Raw genomic sequence first — 24,972 nt, forward strand, 5'->3', positions numbered from 1 at the left:
TGTAATTTATTTTTTTAATTGCAAAATTATCAAGTACATATTAATGTTAACATTTTTAATTCCAATTAACAGAACTGAAACATTCAGTTTGTTGTGATCCTGGGATGGTGGCTCTATATTTTAGCAAGTAGTACCACTAAAAACATACCAAGTCTTGAGACAGTGCCCTGGAACCCACCACGTTGTACTTACTGATATGTCTCAACCTGACACTCTTTCTACTCTACTTATCCAACTGGAGGTCACACTGCAGTGAGAGAGAGAGCAGAGGGCGTGGGTGGCCTCACCAGACTGCCCAAAAACTCCTATTCATCTGCCATCTTAGTCAATTACATTTTATGGAAAACAGCAACATGGCTTCACTCATAATTACTACTTTAAGATATGCAACTGGTTTAAAACTTGTGGCTGAAGATGAAAAACAGTCATAGGTGCAGGACTAACTGAAAATCTTTGAAGAATGTCAGAGGCAACACCTTGGAAAGCTCCAGGCATGTTTGCTAACCAGAAAGGAGTGCCATGCTGTTCCTCTGAGGCAGGGCTGGGTTTTCTCATAGCTCTCTCCTCCTGGAAGAAGGTGGAAGTCTGCAGGTGCACAGGGAGGTAAGAACTCCAGAACATTTGGTACACTGATGTACCAAAGTAGGTGGCAGCCAAAGAGAAGGCAAACACTTGAGTTTTTTCAAAGGATTGGACAATACCAGTTCAAACTCATCATCTCCTAAAACTATCCCACACACACCTGCCTAAAGCACACCTTGCATACCAAATACAATGGGCCTTAACTCCTGAGTGAAGATACATAGGGCAAACTGCAATAAGATATTGCCTTAAGAAATTCTCTAGTAACACTGTGCCTAAGGATCAACTGATGTTAAGGAGGAAGAAGCAGAAGCCCCAAACCCTGTTTAAGGTTCATACAATGAAAAAGTATACATTTGGAAAGCAGACTGAGTTAATTTTGCTGGTTGAATTGCAAGCACTTAAATCCAGGTTTCTCTGGAGACACACTGAAGACGAAGAGGTTCCTGGCAATGGAAAACATCTGCCATTGTTCACCCAGCATGGGATCCTCTTCCATGAGTTGCATTCTGCAGGCTGCATGGCCCTCACCAGGGACTGCAGGGGTCTGGACAATCCCTCAGATAAGTCTCTATTTGGCCTTCAGAAACTTCTAAAAGTGTGGTTGAGACTGTCAACTAAATAAGGGGGAAAGTTTCATATAAAAATGTCAGTTTGCCAATATGATAAAAGCAAATGCTTTTCAAAACAACAACCCTTTTGTTTCAATGTTTTTGCTACATTAGGGCTGCTGTGCTTTATCATATGTCTGTTAGTAAGATAAGCAAAACATTAAATGGATATATACCTGATTTGTCACAATACAACAAAGCCCCGATTTAACTATGCTTTCATGGCACTGTTGTTTATAGTCACAATCAAGTTTAATGCCTAGTTTTTACTTTATAAAAAGAAATTGTGTCCTTGGGCTAGAACCACTTGGAGTTAAAATCTTGAGAAAAACTATGAAGATTTGCTTGCCGTTACATAACCTTACACAAATTCAAAAAACAGATCATGTGCTAGATGACTATTCTAAGCAAATAACATCCATTATGTCACCAAAAAAAAAAAAAAAAAAAAAATCAAAAGCAATTATTCAACTGAACAATAAACCCAACTAGATTTGTGGCATTTGTATCTTTGCAAGAAGTAGAACTATCGCAATTGTGAAAAAAAAAAAGTGATTTTGCATCATTTCAAAGAGATTGGCTATATGGAATATAGTGATCTTTGGCTGCAAGCACGCATGAACGTGAGTTACACAGCTGTCAAGGCAAAGAACACATAAACTGCAGCTGGAGAAAATTTTAAAACTTACAGGTCCCTTTTATTGATTTATCCTTGTGAAATTTAGTGACAATCAATGACCCAAATCAATGTGATTCCTCTCTCTCTCTCTCTCTCTCTCTCTCTCTCTCTCTCTCTCTCTCCCTCCCTCCCTCCCTCCCTCTGCTCTGCTGTCTCCCATTCTATCACCCCATAATGGGTTAAGCAGAACCGAAATGCTCAAAACAATATTTAGTTTAAAAGCAAATGGAACAATTCAAAGGCAGACGGACAAGAATGAATGTAATTCTTTTAGGATGCATCAAACAAGGAGTTATAAGTTTAGACAGCCAATTTTGTTAAGGAACCAAGCTAGCAACTGGGAGACAGTGAGTTCTAGTCCCCCCCCTCCCACCTTAGCCAGGGTGTGGATGACTTTGGGCCAATCACTCTCCCTCAGCCCAACCCACCTCACAGAGTTGTTGTGGGGAAAATATGAGGAGGACTATTAGATATATTCCTCACCTGGACTTGTTTATAAAAAAATAAAGGTGAGGTATAAATAAAAGTAAAATAAACAAAAGTTACCTTGTTGAGGATAGGCTTTGTGGAGAGAACGTTGTATAAACCTGATAATGCGATTTTCTGGTAGGGAAGGAAGAGTAAAGATTGAAACCAAAAATTAAAAGTTCTGTTTTAATCTTTAGAGCAGCTGTAGAACAGAATACTATTAACCAATCTCCGATCTCAGCAACAAGTGTCCCATTCTAAATGACTTGCATCATAGGCAGAGTCAAGAATTTGCTTTGAGATGTTGCTACCCTGCCAGCTGTAGAATTAAATAAATAACTCTAGGCTTGTGACTAGTTCAGTTTACTGTGTCAAAGTATTTTAGCTGACTTTAAAATGAAAGTTATTTCCATTAACCATATTGTTTGCATTCGTAGAGGCGGCTAATTATTTGTTAAACAAGACAAGAACTAGCCATGCCTAATACAAGATAGACATGGCTAGTTAAATTTGTGGTTTATTGAAACTTCCTTTCCTTTCTAACCCACCCTTTTGTCCCTTGCGTGTTTCAGAAGTTCAGCCATTCCACAAAAACATGTCAGAAACTCATAAATCATGCATTGCCATTAAATTATAATTCCAGCCAATAAGGTAACAAACTATAGTTTAAAACTAGTTTACTACCCTAAAACAAACTAAAAGAAAACATATGTATTTTGGGATTGAACTGTGGACTATAAACTATGATCTATAAGTAAAATAAAAGCCATATTTTGATTTAGTGCAAATATGAAATCTCAACCATGGTTATGTTGGGCTACATTTGTTGACTATATGGAACAACTTACAAATTTCAGCTGTTTTTTTAATGGTGCTTCTAAGTTCCATCTTGTTCCACCCCCTTGCATAAGAGAATCAAATTAATAGCTTTAATTCTCTGCATAATTATATTTCATATTACACAGCATTACCTCTTGACCTGTTTTATTCAAGCAATTCATTGCAGGGTGCCTCCGGTCATCTATGATAAGTGGAGCCTTCCAGGGGTCATAATTGGTTTCTACAACAAACCAGTTGCCGTTCTTTGCATCCAAACTTGAAATAAAAGATAAATATTACCAAAGTTATGATCCAATATTTCTAAAACATTAGCAGCTAAATTCAAGCTATTTCTTAAAAGTGCATCCCAAACAGATCTCTCATAAAGTTAGAAACATTTCTTCTTTAAAAAGAAAACTGTTAAAGCTAATAAAGCACAGCTGATGTAATGAGACTGAAAACAAATGCAAAAACTGGCTAAAACCACCTTTATTGCATTGTAAGTATCAACACGGCTGTTTTAACACATGCTATTATAGGCAACAGTGATATTTTCCTTAGTGACCATGCTTACTTCTTAATGTTTAAAGCAGCACTTCGAGAACGTGTAATAATGCAACCCTCGTCCGATTTGTTTCCTCCTAGTATGAAGTAAGCTGGAGCCAGCAGCTTTGTGTTGGCCAATTTATCCTTTGCATCTTCATAACTATATGCAACAAGAGAAACAATGCAATAATTACAGGGAGCAGGCGTGACATGCACATTATAACCAAAAGGCGGCCTTTCAAAATGCTTTGTATACAGCAAGAATAGGAACTATGTTTGTGGCGGCTGTGTGTGCTACCCATCCTCCCACCCTATTATTTTCAGCAGTCATAAGACTATGAAAGGGGGTATTTAATGGGCCTTCTCTTGGTTTTCTCAGCAAAAATTATTGAGAAAAAGTTATCTCAGTGATTACCAAAAGTCATTAGTATTTGTAAGTTTCAGTGGCATGATTTGGGGCGGTGGGGAGAGAAGAGATGCCTATACCCAAGGATCAAATAACCTCTGACCAGTTTGGGAATGTACCATACAGAGTAGTATATAAGAATAAATAAATGGATAGATGGAGACATATTGTTCTACTGCAAAAGACAAAGAACGGGAAAAGATAAGGTGCATTTTATTATTCCTAAGTAAACAGGCAAGAATCAAAGAATCAAAGAGATACTGAAAAACTTTCAAATAGCTTTACCAAACTTGGTATCTCCCAGAAATATCAGCCATTCTCAGTGTCAGTTCTAAGAATGGTAGTTTCTGTATTTGAAGGATATAGTTACAGGATGGCTAATTTAAGGATTAGAACCATGGCAATTGATGCTAGGAAAGCCACAAGGGATACAAACAGTAGATTCTCTTGATAACACTAGTCCATCTACTACTAGAGTTCCTATGACCTAGTGTGCCTCTAATGTGGCTCTTCGACTGCCAATTAAATAATGGGAAAGATGATTTTTCCTATTCTTCCAATTAAATAATGGGAAAGATGATTTTTCCTATTCTTCCCTTCCTTTATGATAAACAATTATATTGCTATTCAGAGGCAGCAATGAAGATCAGTCAGGATAAAAAGGAGTAGAGTTTGATCACAAGCTCAACATATGATTGTGTACAAGTCAGAAAATATGACTCAAGCCAACCGTGTCAGCTGTATTCACTATTGTCCTAAAAATACATCAATGCTTAGGATCATCTGATTATAGTCCTTCATTGAAAAAGAGGTTTCAGATGTCCAAACTGGTTTTAGAAAAGGCTAAAGAACACAAGTTATCATTGCTGATGCATGTAAGATAATTGAGAAAGCCAAAGAATATGAAAAAGAAGATGCGATGTGGTTCATTGATTATAAAAAGGCCTTTTACTGTGTTATTCAAATCAAGTCGTGGAATATGCTCAGAAAAATTGGAATCCCAGAACATCTTATTGTTCTCACAAGAAATTTAACAGTATATACAGGTCAGGAAACCACAATTCAGACAGAGCATAATGAAACAGACCGCATTGGCAAAGGAATTTGGAATACAAATTATAAACTAACCAGGACAGCAAAATATAAAGAAAATCAATATAAAATGCTTTACCATTGGTATTTGTCACCTTCTAGATTGGCAAAAATATATCCAAATTTAAATCCCAATTGTTGGAAATGTGGACAAAAGCAAGGTACCTTCTTTCATACATGGTGGTTATGCTCCGAAACAAAAAAATATTGGATGAAAATACATAGTTGGATACAAGAAGTAAGAGGCTTCCAGATAGAATACACACCAGAATTGTAATGAAAAGGAAATACCAACATATATTATTCTACACATGACAACTGCGGCAAGATTGGTCTTTGCACAATGTTGGAGAAGCTCAAATATACCCTCTGAAGATACTGGATTGTGCCGAGATGGACAAAATGACATTTGAATTTAAAGAATTGATGGACTTGGATTTTTATGTAATATGTGAGAAATGGTATAATTGGTTCAAAAATAGAAAAAAAGGAAAATAATAGAATATAGATTTAGTAAAAATATATAGAGTATAGGTGAATACTGGTGTGATGATATGTAAATGGTCACAGTCATGCACAAGAGTTGAATAATGATTGTTTAATTGTAAAAATTCAATAAAACAAATTTAAAAAAAAGAAAGACTGGCTCCAAGTTGGCAAAGGAATTTAACTTTCCCCTTATTCATCCAACCTATATACAGTGGCACCTTTGTACTCAACTGCTTTGAAACTTATTGAATTTGGTACTCAACATATTTTGACGAAAAAATTTTGTCCTGATACTCATCGTTGTTGCGTACTCAATGCAAAAGTTGTCAGCGTCAGCTGCCTTATGACTCACTACATTATTCCTTATGGGAAAAATTTGTTTGGTACTCATCATTTTTGGTACTCATCGCACCTCCTGGAACCAATTAATGATGAGTACTGAGGTACCATTGTACTGAATATTTATTAAGGGGAGCTGGATTGGAAGATGAAGAAGAATGTAGTTTTAAAATTGACAAACTTTAATAACCTGTGCTATGTTGATTACTCAACCTTGATAGGCAAACATTCAAAAGATCTGTAAGCTCTAGCAATAAAAGTCAAGCACAATAAAATTATATGTAAAGGTAGAATTTTATATGACAACAGGTAGAACAACTAGTCTTAGAATTAAAATAAATTTATCAAAGTGACTGAACTATCAAATTATCCTACTTTGGACACATTATGTGAAAACCTAGCTTTTTGGAGAATGCTTCAAGCATTTGCTAATGCTTGAAAAGATGGGAAGAAAGAGAACTCTACCCTGTTTTCCCCAAAATAAGATATCCCCTGATAATAAGCCCAATTGGGCTTTTGAGTGCATGGCAATAAGGCCAAGCGCTTATTTCAGGGTTCAAAAAAATATAGGACAGGGTCTTATTTTCGGGGAAACATGATAGGAAGACTAGCAGCAAGCTTGATGGATTTTGCTACAGTGCTGTTGAATGCAATCTGAAAGATTACAGTTAGAGATAGACTATCATGGAGAAAATCTATTTATATGGTTTCTAGGAGTTGATAAAAATTTGTTAACAATCAATCATTATCTACATAAGCAAAATGATTCACAACTTGTCTTGTGTGCCTGACCCAATTTTTCAATAAAAGCTGATGATAAAAATACACAATTAACAAGAACTTTACAGAAATGTAAAAAAACTGTATTAGTTGCAAAACTAATATATAGTCACATCTGCTGCCCAACTGCCTAAGCAACTTTTGAATAATTTTTATAAAAGATTTTCACATAAATAAAAAATAAGCATGAAATTGTACAGAATGAAATTTAAAAATAAAAGAAATGGAAAAGAGTGCAGGCAGGCAGGCAGGGAAAGGAAAGGAAAGGAAGGAAAGGAAAGGGAAGGAAAGGAAAGGAAAGGAAAGGAAAGGAAGGGAAAGGAAAGGAAAGGAAGGAAAGGAGGGAAAGGAAGGGAAAGGAAGGGAAAGGAAAGGAAAGGAAAAGGAAAGGAAAGGAAAGGAAAGGAAAGGAAAGGAAAGGAAAGGAAAGGACTTTACAGCAGTTACAAAACGATTAATTATCTTGAACTGCTTAAGCATCTGACGTTACCTTGTGCTGTTTTCCAACACAGCTCTGGTGAGAAAACTCATCCACCAACCATCTCTCTTGCCAATAAGCCACTCAAAGACTCCTGTAAAAGATTCAGAGCATTAATTCTATTCAATTACACCTCATCTTTTGCATCTTAACTTAATGCTATTTCTCTTCAATCCTGACATCAGACATAATTGATAATCTGAGGGATTTAGGATTCATCTTTTAATAAAATGACTCTCTCTTGATATTTTCTCTTTAGACAAGAACAGTTCATTAGGGATACTCACCAATGTAACCTCCATCAAGACTGAATCTCTCATTCATGGTTAATGTAAAAATCCCCTAAAACAGAAGCCAATGAATGCAACTGTTACTTGAATAAAAAGTATCATATCTAAAGTATCATATCTAATAAAGATTCTTCCATAAAGGAGTCCAATATGACTAGCAGACTTCCCGTTACAGAGCTTTGGGCTCTACTATTTACATACACTATGATTCCTTTAATAAATCACTTTAAATCAGGGGTGTCCAACCTCAGTAACTTTAAGACTTGAGGACTTAAACTCCCAGAATTCCCCAGCTTTAACTCCCAGAATTGGCAAGCGCCAATTCTGGGAGTTAAAGACCACAAATCTTAAAACTGCCAAGGTTGGGCACCCCTGCTTTAAATGATTGTGTGATCCTTTTATATGGCATAAAACGTTGAATCCATCCTTGTGACCATAAGCAATGAGTTCTGACTTGCAATGATGCACAAACCCAATGAATTATAAATTATGCAATAAGGCACAAGCAAACCACAGTTCACCATGCTTGTGTACATAGCTTTTCACACAATGGATTAAATCATACTGTAGATGCTTGTTTCTGACGCCAACCTCCATGAATTGTAAACCAGTTTGATTTATCAAGCTGAAGAACTCAGACAATGAGCGTTGCTTAAATAAGCAAATTATGCCTTAATATATTTATTATATGTTTGTGTGCAAGAGCGTCACTGGATTAACACGATTAACGTGTTAATCCAATCATGCCTTGTTTAATACTGAATCTGCACAAAACCCAAAGCCATTGTTTACAAGTTCACAGTTCAAAGAATGTGCCAATCCCAAACCATCAATAAACTTGAAGCAATAAACTGTGAACCCAGTTAGAAATTCTCACGACAGAGGACAGTCAGATGCTTGAGCCTCACAGTGCCTTCACAGGGGCTGCAAAATGATTGTGCCATTAACTGGAATAAGATGACTATGTATAAAAAAGAACACCGCTTAGGGAGGGCCGAAAGCCCTACTAAGCAGGTATATACAAAAGTATGAAGGCTATTGCTTAATGCATTGTAAGCTGCCCTGAGTCTCTGGAAAAGGGCAGCATATAAATCGAACCAATAAATAAATAAATAAATAAACTCACTGTCAACTATCCTGAGATTTGTTACACCAGTTAAACAAGACATGATTACCAGAGAAGAGAAAAGAGAGAAATTGAAAATTTCATGTTTCTGTTGTGACCCCGACTCCCGAGCCTGTCCTAACAGAGGAAGAGGACTCAGAAGGTGATTGGGAGGAACTGACAAGGCCTCCCTCTCCAGGACCCTCCTTTCTAGCAATGCCTCAGGTTCCATCTGAAGGCCAGGAGGAACAGCCTGGGATATGCCAGGAGGAAGGCATATCGGAGTACCAATTGATAGGAATTGAGGAGGATGAATCCTGGTTTGATCCCAGGCAGCATCGGAGGGAGAAGCATGCGCAGCAACGGAAGAGGCGTGGAAGGGCCAGAGATTGAGCTGAGTCACGGAGCCACGCCCCACCAGGAATAAAAGTGGGTGGGATTGCTCTTCAGGCTTTGTGACGGACAAAGTTAAACCCTGCAAGTCACATCGTGATCTCTGAAATTCGGTTTGGATATATTTTGGACTGAACATTGACTAAACTCTTGTCTTGTGGATAATTTGTTGCTCCTGGAACGGACTGAAGATAAGTCCTCTTCTACTTTATGAGAGTGGAAATGGTCTTGGCAGGCATTCAGCAGTTTGCTGCCAAAACTTTGGTCTGCCAAGAATTCTAATCTGTTTACCTAATAAAATATTGGCAGGCATGCTTGGTATTACGTTTGCCTGTGTGAGGAAGGGGGACAGAACAGTTTCTTTCAAAAATACTCATGTAAATAATCCTTCAGAACAGGGAAGGGGGTTTCTGATTCAATAAGAAAAATGAATTTGGAGGAAGCCTGACATTTAGAGGAATATTCAACAATTGAACCATTTTTCCATCTCACTGCCCAACTGTAGAACATCAAGCTGTAGCAAATATATTTGTAGAACATTTAAGTTAAGTGTGCCTATTTTGTTTTCTCCTCAGACCTGTGCATGAAGCACTTCCAGTGGCAGCCAGGATTGTAGAAACTTGGAGGATACAAATTTCATTTCCTAATCAATCTATCTGTCAAATAAATACACTTCATGAATGTAACAAAAAATGCAACCCAAGAAAGTTTTAGGCCAAAATTAATCTCTTCATCTCTCCAGTCATGTAATATTTGGTCTGATTTGCTCTGTTGCATTTGCAGAACTCAAGCATGAAAGGTAAAATTATTGATTTTTATATATGTTGCAATAAATAAACAGGCAAAATAAGAGCAGATAGTAAAAGTTTGCACGCTTTATGCTTTGCAAGTTGTGGCAGGCTTTGGCTGTTAGTCACAAAAAAGAAAAACTGGACACCTGCCAATCCAAGTTTAAATATGTTCAGGTTGAGAGTAATAAATTATGATCTTTCTGTAGTATTAAGATCAGAATGCCATTTACAGTATATAGATCGATAGATCGATAAATGGACACTTACTTGTTTAACTCCAGATATCATTCCCACATAGCCAGCAAAATTTGCAGATTTAAATACTGTTTTATTGTTTTTCTGAAAATCCAATGATACCATTAATGGCTTCAGCTTCTGCGTTGTATACCAGGAACTATTTTGTACATCCCACCTACACGGGAGAAAGACAATTAAATATAAAAAATAAATATATATTCAAAACTAAATGGAGTCCTTTCTAGCAGCTTCACTGAACAGAAAAACCTAATTATTTAGTAATCTATGTGCTGCTCACTATATAACATCTGAGTTTCACCTTTTGGTGATAGCTATGAAAATTGGAGTTTTCCTCTTTCTGGTCAAGGGCTAAATCTCAAGATCTAGATCAGTCAATATTTTCTGGCTTCACTCTGTGTTTTTTTAGGAGAACCAGGGATATAGTATCAACTCTAGACAATCTTCACAATAGGCTAATCTATAAATCTTAATTTGGAAATATCACAGAATAATCTTTCTTCTAAAGTTCCTTGATTCATAAATAGTGCATTCAAAGTTACTGGTAAGGATCCAAGGTACAATTTTCTCCTAACCGAACTGGGAGATTGTGATTGGTCTACATAACCAATTATCTTCATGCCTGAATTAGGATTTGAATCTACATCTCCTTAGTCTTAGTATGTCACTTTAAGCATCATCTTTGAGCTAACCATCTAACCATCATATTTTGAATGGGTTTATATCAATATAATATATTCAACAACTTGTCCTGTTGGTCAAAAAATTACTATATAGCATGTGTGTCACTTTCTTTTCTCCACTAGTCAGGTGTAACATCTATCTTAATAGTTAATGGAAAGGTTTGCATACATTGTCAGCCTCCTCATCCCATTCAGTCTTGTTTTTCATTAACACCCACTGAATTTTACTCCAAGCACTAAATCTTAAAATTCTATGCTGTGAAGAACATAAAGCTTCAGCTAACTCTTTAAGAAAGATCAGGACTCCCTAGTACCTTGTCAATTATTAAGATCAAAACAAAACAGGATGACAATGCATTAAAAAAAACATACATATGCAAGCAGGATATACTGTAAAAACTATGGTGGCCTTCCAATTTTATACCCAGCATTAAGTAGATGTATAAATTGATTACCCTTGCTTTTAGCATCCTTGAAATTGCAAATACTTGCACTGATATTTTTGCTATTAGATATCAAATTCTAGGTACTATGTAGGGCCTAAAATATAAACTAACCCTCAATTTCAGTTCATATGTAAATGGAAAATTTAATATGCATTGTCAAGTAATTGCAATAAGATATGGCCTTAAAGAAAAATGGAAAACATCACTATGCTGAAGACACAAATAATACTAACATTCAGAAAGAAGTATAATAATCTTGCAGCTATTACATACCCAAGAAACAGTCCAAAATCAAGATTTCTAGCATGGTATAACTTTCCTGATTGAAAAGGAAAACAAAGCAAAACAAATTTGAAGAGAAAAGATGTTTAATCATTATTTATTTATTCAATTTTGATGGCCAACAATTTCAACAAATAATTCTGGGGGCAGCAAACAATATTATAAAGTAAGTTAAAAACAAATTCTCCTCATAAATACAAAAATTAAAATAAATAGCTGCTGAGGGAGATATCACTATTGATGGTTGTCAACACAACCAAGAGATGAGGCCCTTCACACCCTTTGGGCCTTAGGCCTAGGAACAGTACCAGGCCTTCTTGCCTTAGTACAGTAATTCTCAAATTACAACCATCCATTTAGTGAATGTTTGAAGTTACAATGGCACTGAAAAAAATATGGTGCCTTTTGCAAACGACTGGTTGTGATTTTGTCAATGCCGATAGTGTTTCAAGTGGTGCTCCACATGTTTTGGGATTGCATTCTCAAATGAATCACAATAGCTATGCATTGCCTACCTGTTTTGTCTTCAGCTATTATGGATGTGCACACCGTGAAGATCTCATAGAAGATGTTGAACAGAACAACATCACCTACATAATAGGAGAGCAGAAGCAGAGAATATTGAATTGTCAATAAAATATATAGACAATGTATACAAACCAAAGCAAGAAATATAATCTGGCAACACTAATGCCAGGTGACTCCAGATTACAGGTAGCAAAATAATAACAAAAAATAACTTATATACTATCAAAAATGTTGAAAAGGCATACGAGAAATCTATGTCACTCCTTTCTCTTATTTTGAGAATCATTAGACGCTACAAAAGATGCTATCTCACACGGTATTTAGCTGCTTATAAAAGAATTTATGAGCTTTCTTATCTTATGTTAAGTCTAATTTGCACTTGTTCATAAATTGTCTAGCATGCCTTTCTAGAGCTAGCATGCCTTTCTGAATTACAAAGTACCCCATTTTGCAATTTCTGAAAAACAAGGGAAAAGGTTATAGAATAAAGGAGATCAGATATACCAATACATGAAGTTAAATCTTGCTTTAAACATTATGCTTCTTGCATGAAAATTATAGAAAATATAATGCACACTTGAGATTCCACTCAGTGTTTGTTGACTGACATTTAATGGAAGTAATTAATGGATTTAGCATTTCTTCTGTTGAATTAATTATCTGGTTTTATGCCTATTTTCTATTTTCTAGTACATGCAGATTGTACACCTGGGTACTGAAGTTCCATGCCCTTACTGGAACCTCAGCACAGAACTTTAGCTAATGGAATAGCTAAAATGAGGCAACAAAGGAACCTGCTCAAAAAAATAAAGGGAACACAAGCAGAAGACATCCTAGATCTGAATGAATGAAATAGCCTGATTAAATACTTTGTTCGTTACATATAGTAGTTTTGTGTTCCCTTTAGTTGTTTGAGCAGTGTATAAACTACTGTATGTAAAGAACAAAGTATTTAATAAGGCCATTTCATTCATTCAGATCTCGGATGTCTTCTGCTTGTGTTCCCTTTAGTTTTTTGAGCAGTATATTTGAGCAGAGGTCTTCAAACTTGGCAGCTTTAAGACTTGTGGACTTCAACTCCTAGAATTCTCCAGCCAGCTTTGCTATAGAAAGGCTGGAGAATTCTGGGAGTTGAAGTCCACAAGTCTTAAAGCTGCCAAGTTTGAAGACCTCTGTACTTGAAAGTCAAATATTACCGGAATATGGAAATTACCTAAAGGAGCATCAACAGCAGAAGCAATGCCTTTTATTTCTTCATTGAAAGGATAGGGAAGGGTAGAGCATAACCAACCCTAAAAGGAAACCATGAATTAGATTTGGCAAATTATAACGATGTATGCTAAAAAAAAAAAATCAACTTTCTTTTTTAAGCACTATTTATTTCATTCAGGGTAATATGCAGTAGGCAACTTATGGCTCCTGAACATCTTTTTCTGCAGCTGCTATTCTACTGATAAGATTACACATGTCTTTTCTCACAGGTTCAGGGAAGAAATATAAACATTGTACTTTAAGCTAAAATACATTTAACACAAACCAATGATTCCCTTCTCAATCCACTCACCAAACATTGCAAAAAATACTATCCCTTGCCATATCTGTAACGTTCTTCCACTCTATTTCTGTTTGTCTACTGCAGCTCTTGGATCATTTTGAAAGTTAAGCACAGCTACCACTCATGGAAAGATAGCCTATTCCAGTATAATAAAATCTAAGGAACCATTCATATAATTTAATTTCATTCATTGGTAGAAGTACTGCAATTATTCTCTCTCCCTCTCTCTCGCTCTCTTTTGAAAGAAAAAGACTAACACTTTTTATTTCAGAATAGCTGAAATTGCTGAAAAATTATAAACTCCAATACAATCCTTCTTTTATTGTTATTTCATTGACTGCAATGTCTGAATCTCTGAAAAATGTTCACATAAGGATGATAAAGAACAGGAAAAATAAAACTCCTATTGAAGACAATGAAGACAGTCATTTGGCTATGGACTTTCAAGGACAAGTCAACCAAAGAAATATGAGAACACTTTATTTCTAAGGAAACAAAAACTGCTGAAAGTTCTACATTCTACATGGTTTTGTCTTTTTCTTTGAATCCAGCAAGTCAGTTGAAGACCATCTCAAACCAACAATAAAGTATTATTTTATAAAGTAACATATTGCACTGCTTTAGTAAGAGCCTTCACTTCTGTTTCAAGAGAAAATGCCACAGTAGGAAAATGGAAGAGAATGCAATATTGCAGGCTAACTCTGCTCACATTGCCAAGGGTTTGATTCCTTCAATCCTGATCGGTTCAAGGTTGACTCAGTCTTCCATCTTTCAAGATTGGTAAAATGAGGACCTGCATGGTTGGGGAGGGGTGGGGGATATGCTGATTTTCTGGAAACCACGTAAAGCACTGTGAAGCGGTATACAAGTCTAAGTGCTATTGCTTTTTTAATCACCCCCGTTATTATGTTAACTCCCATAACACTGCACATGCTGGGAGTACGGTAGTAATAATGATGAGATCATCAAATAATTAAATCTCATGTTTTAAAATGAAACAACTAGACAATTCCTTCTAATTGCTTAGTTTTTGTCTAATTGTCTAATTAATTGTCTTAACTGTAAGGGACGTGTTTAAGCGCACCAGCATGCCTACTGTCTCTGTCCTAATGTTTCCTTTTATTCATATCCATTTCATGTATTCATAATTATGTTTATACTTGCATCTGTTATCAAATACATGCTTGACGAAATAAATAAAATAAAAATAAATAAATAAATTCCAGAGTAAGTTGTACTGAAACCAATAGAAGCAGGAGAATCTAATAGGGGAACCCATATTAAAATATTGGAACACTGAATGACATTAAAATTTTCAGGTATATAAAGTTTATGGAATACAAAAAAATGTTTTCAGTTATTTTATTTTTTTCCACATTTTTTTTACATCTATCTTCCTGTTACCTCTACAAAAAACCCTCTTTTTGGAGTGCAACTGTGCATGTACAGTTCATCAATGGAATTGTCCATAAATAAGTTTCAGTTTTGTGTCTCAGTTAGAAAAAGATCCACTTTGTTGTATAGAACATGCCCAGACTACTCTGTTTGGCTACTCTAGGTTGGGCCAATGAAGAATGAAACCTGGTACCACTATTGTTAGTTGGTATAATGCGCCAATAGATATTCAGACTGGATTATTCTTTTATGTTCCAAGAAAGAATTAGCAAATTTGGGTTGCTAATGAGACTTGTACTCTGATGCAGTATGGAAAATTTACTGTGCCGATTAAAAATAATTAAGATTTCTTGGAAAAGTAGTCTTATTTTGGGAGGAAGAGACACTATACTTACTGGTTGAGATTATATTCTTAAACAGGTCACATATATAATTATTAATAAGTCTCCATCTACAGGCATGGTCTTTCATTCATAAGTACTAGCTAGAATGTTACACTTGGTTCAATTTCTTCCCCAAATGAAACATAGAAAATATACTCACTATTTTTGACTCCATAGATGCTACAAATTTCTCATTATGGATGAATGTCAATACAATATCTTTAATAGTCTTTATTACAAGCTTTAACTGTAAGAGTGTAAGAAAAGACAAGGGATTAACCTATGTTAGCAGAATGGAATGCAAGAGCCAATTAAATGGAAATATATCAAACGTTATAAATAAGTGCAATAAATAATGTACAATTTACAAAACTGCTGAGGCACTTTGAACCTTCACTTTGTGTAAGTAAAGAAGCTTTGAAGTGGGAATCTATTTACGCCTTCTCTGCCTCATTTCAACCTGGAAAGTGAGGGTGCGAGGGTTGATGTAGGAAGGCACCCATATTGCTCCTACCTGGTCATCCTTACTCATAATGCCTCTTTTGTCACATTGTGATGGGGTCAACTTTAGAAACTTCTTCCCACTTGCAGACTCTCATTCTGCAAAACCAACTACTCAGGAAATTCATTTGGATTCCAATTACATATGTTACAATGTTACTCTGGATAACTGAGGAAGACAAACTCCTTTATAATTGTTCCCACTGGATTACCTGCAGATATAGTGAATATCCAGTATCACTAGCTTACAGGCTCTTGACTGGACCAAAATGGAGGATATTGTAGATGACTGATCCTAATTGCCAATTTATCAAATGGTTTGACTTCAATGTGCAAAAACATTGCTTTTCTCCTAATTTTGGGGGTCATTTTTAATATTATGGATAAGTCATGGTAATTCAAATTAATTAAATCGTAACTCTCTCAGAGAAGACAAAGATACTTTATTCTTTCTGTGATATTCCTTACCTCATTTTTTTTGTCACGTACCACCTGGACCCATCTCTCACTTGGTGGTAGGTCAAGATTTATGACATATTCAGGAATTGTTCCTTTAAACCTGAAAAACAGTGAATTTCCATAAATTTCTGAATGAAACTGTAATATATAATTATTACTGCTAATTTCCAATCTATTATTTCTTACACTATTGTCCTAATTATTTTAGCTGTCCTGTTTTAATTCACCAATATTTAAGACAGGTGCATCTTATATGAAATTTGGAGTCATTTCCCTAATATTTATTGAAACAGGCAAATATTGTTTTCTGTCTTACTTGAGAAACTTTTTATTATTTCTAAAGAGAATTAACAAGAACTACTCTATAACCCCACCATCATGTTTTCCAGATATATAGAAGTACAGTTGTAAGTTGTGTTGTTATGTGGGTCACCATGTGATCATGTCCGATTTTTACCCTTTTTTAGAGTGTCTAAGTGAATCACCACAGTCATTAAGTGAATTCGTTGGACATTTTTTGCCAGAAACCGAAAAGAAACACCAGTTTCTGGCCAAAAACATTGTAAGGTGTGGACACATTACCACAGGACTCTGCAAACAGCCACGAACACATGCCGGTTCCCAAGAATCCAAAACATGACCACATGATCTGGGGGGGGGGAGAGGAGGGGCTGTTGGAACATCAAACAATTGCTAAGCAACTGATCGTAAGTCAAGGACTACCTTTATCAGGTATGTTTATTATGCAATACAAGATGATCCTAATTTTCTTTGTAGTATAATTTGTAGTATATTTTTTTGTAGTATAATTTTGATACAGTACAAACAATTCAAAATTCCTATCTAATTAAACCAGATTCTCTTTGCATCTGCAAATATCAGAAGAGTTGTTAGTAAGTTACATACGTTGGTCCCTCTGGAGGATATTCATGTATTTTGCAATCTTCAGCAAACTGGAAATAAAATAAAAGCCTTTTTAAGAAGATGCTTTTTTTATATAAGTGAAATACAAAACATTTACAGAATCCTTGTACTTTCTCCTATTGCAATAGGAAAAAAGGAAGTGAAGGTTCAATCCTACACACAGTGCAAGAATTAAGTCATGTAGCCATCAGCGTATTTTACTTTGTGTTGAAAAGCTGCCCCTGGTTGGTGCATAAGCCATTAAATACAGTAATGCATACTGTATTGGAAGTTATAAAGTTGGGAAGCTTTTTACTGTATGATATGGTGGACTAATTCAGACACGCCATTGAAACAACTACTAATGTAGACACTGGAGAATCTGAAGTTCTGAAAGTTTTCCTTTCTGACCTTTCGTAGTTGAAGAGAGGACTAGAAACAAACTATTTTGGTTATAAATTAGGGAGAGCTCTCAATTTATCTGGTTTGGAGACTAATAATTGGTTTAAACAATTATAGCTTCCCAAATATTATGCAATACAACTACCACAATCATTTGCTAACTAGTAAAATAAATGTAGAAGTACAAATCTTCTGAAGCCAGCAGTTTCTTCTTGTTTAAACAATAGGTTTTGGTATTCTTTTTTTTCTAAAACTAGAATCATTAACTTGTGCTAGAATTCTCTGAAAAATTAACTAGTGTTCCCTAACACTAGGCATAACTAAAGTTAATATAAATTACAAAATATAAAATCAAAAGATAATCTTTCTTTTTGGAATGTGTTAGAATTATTTTATGTCAACTTTATGGTTTGTTAGAATAATTATTGCAAGAGTGCTACTCACGTTAAAGATTATCCTAATAAATTAGTTTGTACCTACTAAATCAGTGTTTATGTTTTTGAATATTTGTGTTAAAAATATACATTCATGGGATTTTCAATAATGTGAAATCTGGAATCTCTATGACCCAACCTCAGTAAGAAGTGAGTGTATCAGTTTTGTCAGAGTAATTGCCAGAAGTCCCTCTCCAAGAAAGATGGGCAGTTAAAAAATATGAAGTATAAATAAAATATGCCTTTAATATTTCCATTTATTAAGAAGCAGACCTACCTAACAAGAGTTGACTTGATGAATTAGCTCCATACAGGTTTATATTAGTGTATACGTGAGAACACAAAGTTGCATTGATGAGAATACAAGTTCAGTTTATAGGTGAGAAAATGAGTTCACCTTAATATCATAGCAGATTGTAGTGAAGCTTTTTTTGAGTGGACTGCAGTTATTCAAAAAGATATTTAGATCTTGTAGTTATTTAGAAATTTCTATAAACATATCTAGTCTAGATATCTAGATTATCCAGTAATCTAGTCCTTTCCAGGTTTAAGGATCTTTCATTTCCATGATATAAAATCTCTAGCAATAGGGTATTTAAGGCATGATGTTAAGAGGATACTATGTTAAACAGAATAAGGCTAATTTATGCATCGTTTGGCAAGATATCTAAATTATTGCCAGTTAAACAGAAACAGGTTCTAATTTGAGGGCCTCCAACACAGCACAAAAGCTTGGAAGAATAAATCTTCGGTCCCCGTGACAGACTCAGATTGGATCCTGGGATGCATATATTTATCCTTTTATCCTGGGATTCTACTTTGTGTAATTTCTTTCCTACTAATAGCTCCCAGAATTTTTTCTTGGTTTGCCAAGTTTTAGTACAACCTGATGTCACATAGAGGGGGGCTGGCAGGACAAGATAATAACTTTCCATGAATGAAGCTAAGCAAAGACCCATATTAAATACATTCCTCTTTGACTGCATTTAGTCAGAATATTTGTCCTCCTCAAATGTACATTAAATTCATTCAATGTATTCATTAACTTCATTAACAAAAATATAGAAATGTGGCAGTGGAAATTAGAACGAACCAGTATAAGTTTTTTAAAAATGCAATATTATGTAGATCACATTCACAAAAATATTCTGTTGCTGATAACATGTGCATCTCTAAATGCATGGAGAAGCCAAAATCATAGGTCTTGAGAAGTATCACTCAACTAGATTATGCAGCTAAAATTGTTGACACAATGATGACAACAGTTCAGGCTTGGATTTTTTTTCAGGCAACCCAGTAAACATTTAAAAATAAAATCAAATACCCATGAAAGAATCTTGTTTTCCTTGGGAAAAGAAAACCAGCCCTGGGCATCTTGTCTCTGTAGGCTAAATAAACCTGAAAAGCAGTGACGTACAACTTTCTATGCAACTCACTGTTAAATAGTAGTGTAATAATCTTCCCATTCCATAACCCACTTCAATGATATTCATTAGCAGAAATGCAAAAATTTAGTTTCCGCTGCTGCACCCAAGAATATATTAGGATGGGAATTTTACAATGTTGAGAAACTCCGCGTGAACAGGGAATCTCATATGGCAAGGGTAACATACATGTTTATTAAAGAGAGTACAAAGCAGTTGTTGCTTCAAGATTGCAGGAGTAACAACATAAAAAGGGGGAAAAAAACAGAACTAGAGATAGTGGTACAGAACATTCTTCCTTAAAATGTTGTGCATCTGTAAAGTAGCATTTATTTTGTGTCAAGAAATGTCCCAGTTGTTTTCCTCCCCTCTCATTTCCAGCAGGTATGGTTTATAAGGGATCCAGTTAAAAAATTGGCATGCACAGTTCTTGTCATTTCTGGGGACCTTATGTCTTCCACCATCATGGAATGAGATGATGACCAAGACAGAGCTATGGAAGAAGTATTGAATACAAATTAATATATTAGTAGATTAATATGTATAAAAGTAGTTTATATAGGCATCTATTTTCTAAAAGACAAGCAATTTGTCGCATCTCTAATTGTATATCATTTTATATATGGCTCATGTATCTTTTATATGTCATTCCTTACAGGTAAGCAAAACTTTGTATTATATTTATTCAAAAAATTAAGTATTAATGAATATAAAACAGAAAGAAAGGCCAGGTAAGCAAACAATAGGCAGATAAAGTAATATTCTAAGTATGTTGGAAGGTATTTGTTGCCAAAGTAAAAGACAGGCATCTCAAATAAGAACATGGAAGGAAATGAATTATTAATTAAGGTAATTTCATATTTCTAAAATATACAGATAAATGCAGCAAGATCAAAGATGCATCCAGAAAAGTAAAAACTCATTAAATCTGAAGTAACTCAGATTCTTCCTGTTCCAAATTATATACTCTGGTTTTGTGAAATATTAAGGTGGCATATCTTTGGTATGTGTAGGGAAGACTTTATGTTTGCTTTCTGAACTGAGAAATGATTCTTTGTCCTCTGTTCTCACGTACAAGCAAACAAGCCACAAAACTCTTCATTAAACTATTCTTTATTAAAACTTCACTACACTACTGTCCCAATTCACCTGATCTGTGGATATACAACAGGAAAAAAAAATAAAAAAAATTGCGTATCCCTGAAAAAGGGCACATGGAGTGCCATCATATATCCCCACATGGACCATTGATATGTTGGTATTTCAAGCCAAAATGTTACTGCCAGAACCATTCTGATAATTTTAACAGAAAGATAAAAGAAACAGGAATTTTATGAATCATAAAACCACTGCAAGTTTAATTGTTGTTCTCTGAATATGTTAGAACTTTCACATAATTAGAAAAAAATTGTATGCATTGTAAAAAATAAAATAGAAGAAAAAATATTCAAATAATGAATATCTTTGTTCTTGTATGGGCTACAAGTAAAATAGCTCATGAAAACTTTAGAAACAAAATTAGGTTAAAAATAAATGCTTAAATGCAATTAGGAATCTGAACAAGCATTGGACATCTGAATAATTTAAGATGTGATAGCAAAGTCAGGGGAAAAAAGCTACAAAAAGCTAAAAGACGAAAATCCCAGCTGAATTTTGCCAGCATGGATTGGAAAAAGCCATAAACCTTTTTAAAAGATATGAGAGCTAATCTGTTCCAACCTGGTTGATGGCATATAATCCCAGTAAATACTGTATTTATGAACAAGATACATGTAAAGGGAGTTTCTCTCTTGCAACCATGCAATGAAGCAGAGAAGTAATGTTTCAGTTTCTCTGCAGTACTGAGTAAAACAGGAAGTTTAAAGTGAAATCTATTGTTAGAATATGAGGATAGTTACTGAAGTAAATTGGCAAATTGTTCAGGTTGGTGAGTAGAACTTTACTACTAAATGCTGTTTAATTTGGTGTTTGAGAAGAGTGTCTTGCACTAGTGTTTTGCATTTATATACATTCAGACTTTAATATTTCTGAAGGCTGAGAAGCAACCTGCAAACTGTCTACCTAAGCTTGTGGTTACTATAAGCTTGTTTCTCCTTCAACCCAATCTTTTTTTGCCAGTCAACTGAAAATTAGGAAGGAGTCAATCTGACTAACAAGGTCCATCTTTTGAATAAAACTTTAAAGACTTCTTAGTACAGCCTTTCTCAACATCTCTGACATTCTTCAGATTTGTTTATCTACAACTCCTTCATCAGGAAAAACAAGAAATGGCCATATTCACTGGAAGCAAATGTTACCACACCCTATTTAAGGACCATCAAGCTGCTCTATTCTGTCTCTAATGTATGGAATAAGCTTGTTTTCTCCAACTCTCTTATAAAATGGGATCTCATTTTTTCACACGAACCCATTACTTGGTGAACTATTACCTACTTTCTTATCTAGAAAAAGCATCAGTTGAGCTTTCAGTTCCTCACAATTTATGACTAGGGCAGGTCAGTGTTATTTTCCTGGTCACAACATTGCAATAGTTTCCCCAGTGTCTTTTTCCAGAACTTCCCCCAACTTTTCAATCTAATCCAAAGCCTTGGGCTCTCCTGTTAATGTACTCACACTAAACTATATAACCTTATAAATTATAGTTATATAAACTAAATAACCTTGACTACCACTAAGTGTTGTATCTTTTTATTCTTGATGAATGTATTTTATTCTCCTTAGGTACACTGAAAGCACATGCACCAAAGACAAATTCCTTGTGTGTCCAATCACACTTGGCCAATAAAGAATTTTATTCTATTCTAAATACTTTTTTTTTACCAGGCCAAAGTTGGCTATATCAGAGCAGACCCCCTGAAAGTAATGACTGCAATCAACTGCATCTCCCCCATTTCACTGGGTCTTTCTTAAATTTGAGTAAATCTGGAACAAACCTAGCATCTCTGGCCTTTTTTTTTTTTTTTTTAATGTATTGGTGTTTTCCTTCTCAGAACAACTCTAGTTCTTCCAAGGTTTGCTTCAACTCCTAAAATGTCCTAATTTTTGATGCGCGATGCATAGCAACCAGCAACAACAGAAAAGCTCTTACAGCGCAGAAACTTTCGCCTACTTTCAACCCTGGAGCCGGACGGCCGAGCCGAGCCAATACAAGCCCTTTCCCCTTTTTTCTCTTGCCCCAATCGAATTCACGCGGCAACGCTTTCGAGACTTTCCCCTTCGCCCTCCGCTTCCCATTCCAGCACCGCCACAGACTAAGCTCCCTTCTCACTATTTAGGAAGGAAGAGCCGGTCCAGGGCTTAAGAAGCGGAGAGGGAAGAGGGGAGCTCTCCTCGGCACTCACCGGATCCCGGGCTCCCACGGCCAGCAAAGTCGCGGCCACCACCGCTACGAACACCCAGCCGCGCATCGTCCTTCCAGCTGACCAAACCCAATTGCTGCCGCCGCAGCTCAGGAGGTTAAAAAAAGGCTGCTCCGACACGTGATTTCCACCCGGGGTAGCCGCTCCTTCATATGACTCGCTGCTCGGAATTTACCAAACAGTTTGGGAGGGAGGGAAGCGACTTTGATTCGGACCGTACCATTCAGCCGAGAAGTGGGGATGGAATTGCTTCCTTCTTCGTGCTAGGTGATTTAGTCGAAAGTGGTATTCATATGAGGATTCCCGGTTCTATTTTATGTATTTTAAAACCAGCGTTCCATCCAAACGGATCCATGAATAGTTTACAAGGATTATGGAAGACCATTTTTCCATTGCAAAAAAGGCTTAGATTTTCATTTTAAGCCACCCAAAGGATTCAAATATTCCAAATTCACAAAAGAACTAGGAAATACAAATTGCTTGAGGATGTGCTTTGAAGCAAGAGTCTTGCTTGGGGATGAACCCTGTAGAAATCAGACGGCTATATAAAATAATAAAAATTGTGATGCAAGCATAAAAGTGATAGTTGATTTGGGATGAGAAAAGAGGAGATGTTGGAAAGAGTATTTTAGAGAAGAGAGGAAGATCAAGAGTGATTGTCCAAGGGAGATTAGTTTGTTAAACAGAGAGTGGATGTATTGGGGTGGGGGTGGGTGGGAGGTGAGCACCCAAATTATTTTCAGCAAATGACAGACTGTATGATAGAACAAAGAGTATGAATTTCAAACTTAATGCTTTAAAAACCAAGGTAGTGTAGTGAATGATTGATTACATGCTATCAAATCGTTTTCAACTCCTAGCGACCATATATTTTATCAATTAAATTAAGTAATAAAAATTAAGGCAAATAATTTATAAAAGTTAGGTGTTTAGAAAAGATGGAAAATGGATGGGTGGGCATCTTAATAGAAAAGTGGTAAGTAATATGTTGTATCTGTTGTAAGGAATAACAGTTTGCAAAATCGCTCTATAAGAGCATAGACCACTTTGTTTTAGCGAAGTGAGAGCTATGTCAGAAGCATCAAATTGAAAGTTATGCAAATGGAATACAGTAAAATGGAATACTCAGAAGCAAAAGTAGTAAACCAAGGAAAAAAATAGAATCAAGAATGAATGGGGATGAATTAATGTGGATTGAATACAAATGGAGCTATCATAGAAGTAAGTACAGTATGTTGAGATGGTTTGTTAACAGTAACAGAGTTGGAAGGGACCTTGGAGGTCATCTATTCCGTTTCTCCCAAAATAAGACATCTCCTGGTAATAAGCCCAATTGGGCTTTTGAACGCATGGCAATAAGGCCAAGCGCTTATTTTAGGGTTCAAAAAGTATAAGACAGGGTCTTATTTTCGGGGAAACACAGTAGTCCAAGCCCCTGCTCACGCAGGAGACCTGTACTAGGGATTTGAACCACCGACCTTTCTGATTGACAAGCTCAGTGTCTTAGCCACTGAGCCACCTAGTCAGGTTTGTTATAGAGAGAATCTAAGGCAAATAAAATACAAAAGCAGAGTGAATCGGTACAGAGGAAGGGGAAGAAGACTAAGGAAGTCATAGCTATATTGATTTATTGAGATCTTAAAAAAAGACAAGTTTAAAAATAAAAGAGCAACGTATGAATCAGTGTGTGCGTATGTGTACTATAATTCAAAGTATGTTCTCTAACAAAATGTCTCCAGCATTGTTGTGACCTGCCAGCGGCCTGCGCGGATTGTGGCTGATCCCAATGACGAGGCTGGTGTGTTGCGCCAGCAGCCTGCGCAGCCAGCGCTCGCGTCGGACAGTGAGGAGGCTGAAGAGGATGTGGTGCCAGAGGCAGAGACTCAGCCAGGGCCTTCAGAATCTCCAGAGGCTCCTTCAAGTGGAGATAGTGAAGTGGAGGAGCCTCTCCTCAATGCTTGAGCACGCAGGGCTGCCAAAAGGCAGGAGTGGCTACTCAGGAGGAGGAGGTCTCGAGAGTAAGGTTTGAGGATAATTGGCCACTCCCTTAGCCTATTTAAGTCACATGCCTTTAGTAAGTTTCTTGCAGGAAACA

The 24,972-nt window shown here is 36.0% G+C and overlaps 1 protein-coding gene across 1 annotated transcript; it reads right to left on the minus strand.

Moving 5' to 3' along the window:
- On the minus strand, positions 1-23,124 carry ASAH1 (N-acylsphingosine amidohydrolase 1). Its single transcript, XM_034401371.3, has 14 exons — positions 22,860-23,124; positions 17,262-17,308; positions 16,365-16,455; positions 15,556-15,642; positions 13,276-13,354; positions 12,050-12,124; positions 11,526-11,571; positions 10,136-10,280; positions 7,577-7,631; positions 7,302-7,383; positions 3,734-3,865; positions 3,312-3,435; positions 2,419-2,475; positions 1-1,199 (listed from the first exon to the last, which is right to left on the minus strand). Exons 1-14 carry the CDS (start codon positions 22,923-22,925, stop codon positions 1,110-1,112), a joined length of 1,176 nt encoding a protein of 391 aa, XP_034257262.1. The 5' UTR covers positions 22,926-23,124; the 3' UTR covers positions 1-1,109.
- Positions 23,125-24,972: the final 1,848 nt, after the last annotated feature.

The sequence above is a fragment of the Pantherophis guttatus genome, chromosome 8 (assembly GCF_059756535.1).
Source record: "Pantherophis guttatus breed Tessera chromosome 8, ASM5975653v1, whole genome shotgun sequence".
Taxonomy (NCBI): Eukaryota; Metazoa; Chordata; class Lepidosauria; order Squamata; family Colubridae; genus Pantherophis; species Pantherophis guttatus.

Coding starts and splice junctions, on each gene's coding strand:
- ASAH1 (XM_034401371.3), bottom strand. CDS start 22,925: ATGCGCGGCTGGGTGTTCGTAGCGGTGGTGGCCGCGACTTTGCTGGCC. Junction 12,125..13,275: donor TGCTGTTGATGCTCCTTTAG/GTAATTTCCATA, acceptor CCTATTATGTAG/GTGATGTTGTTCTGTTCAAC. Junction 1,200..2,418: donor CAAAGCCTATCCTCAACAAG/GTAACTTTTGTT, acceptor CCCCTTATTTAG/TTGACAGTCTCAACCACACT.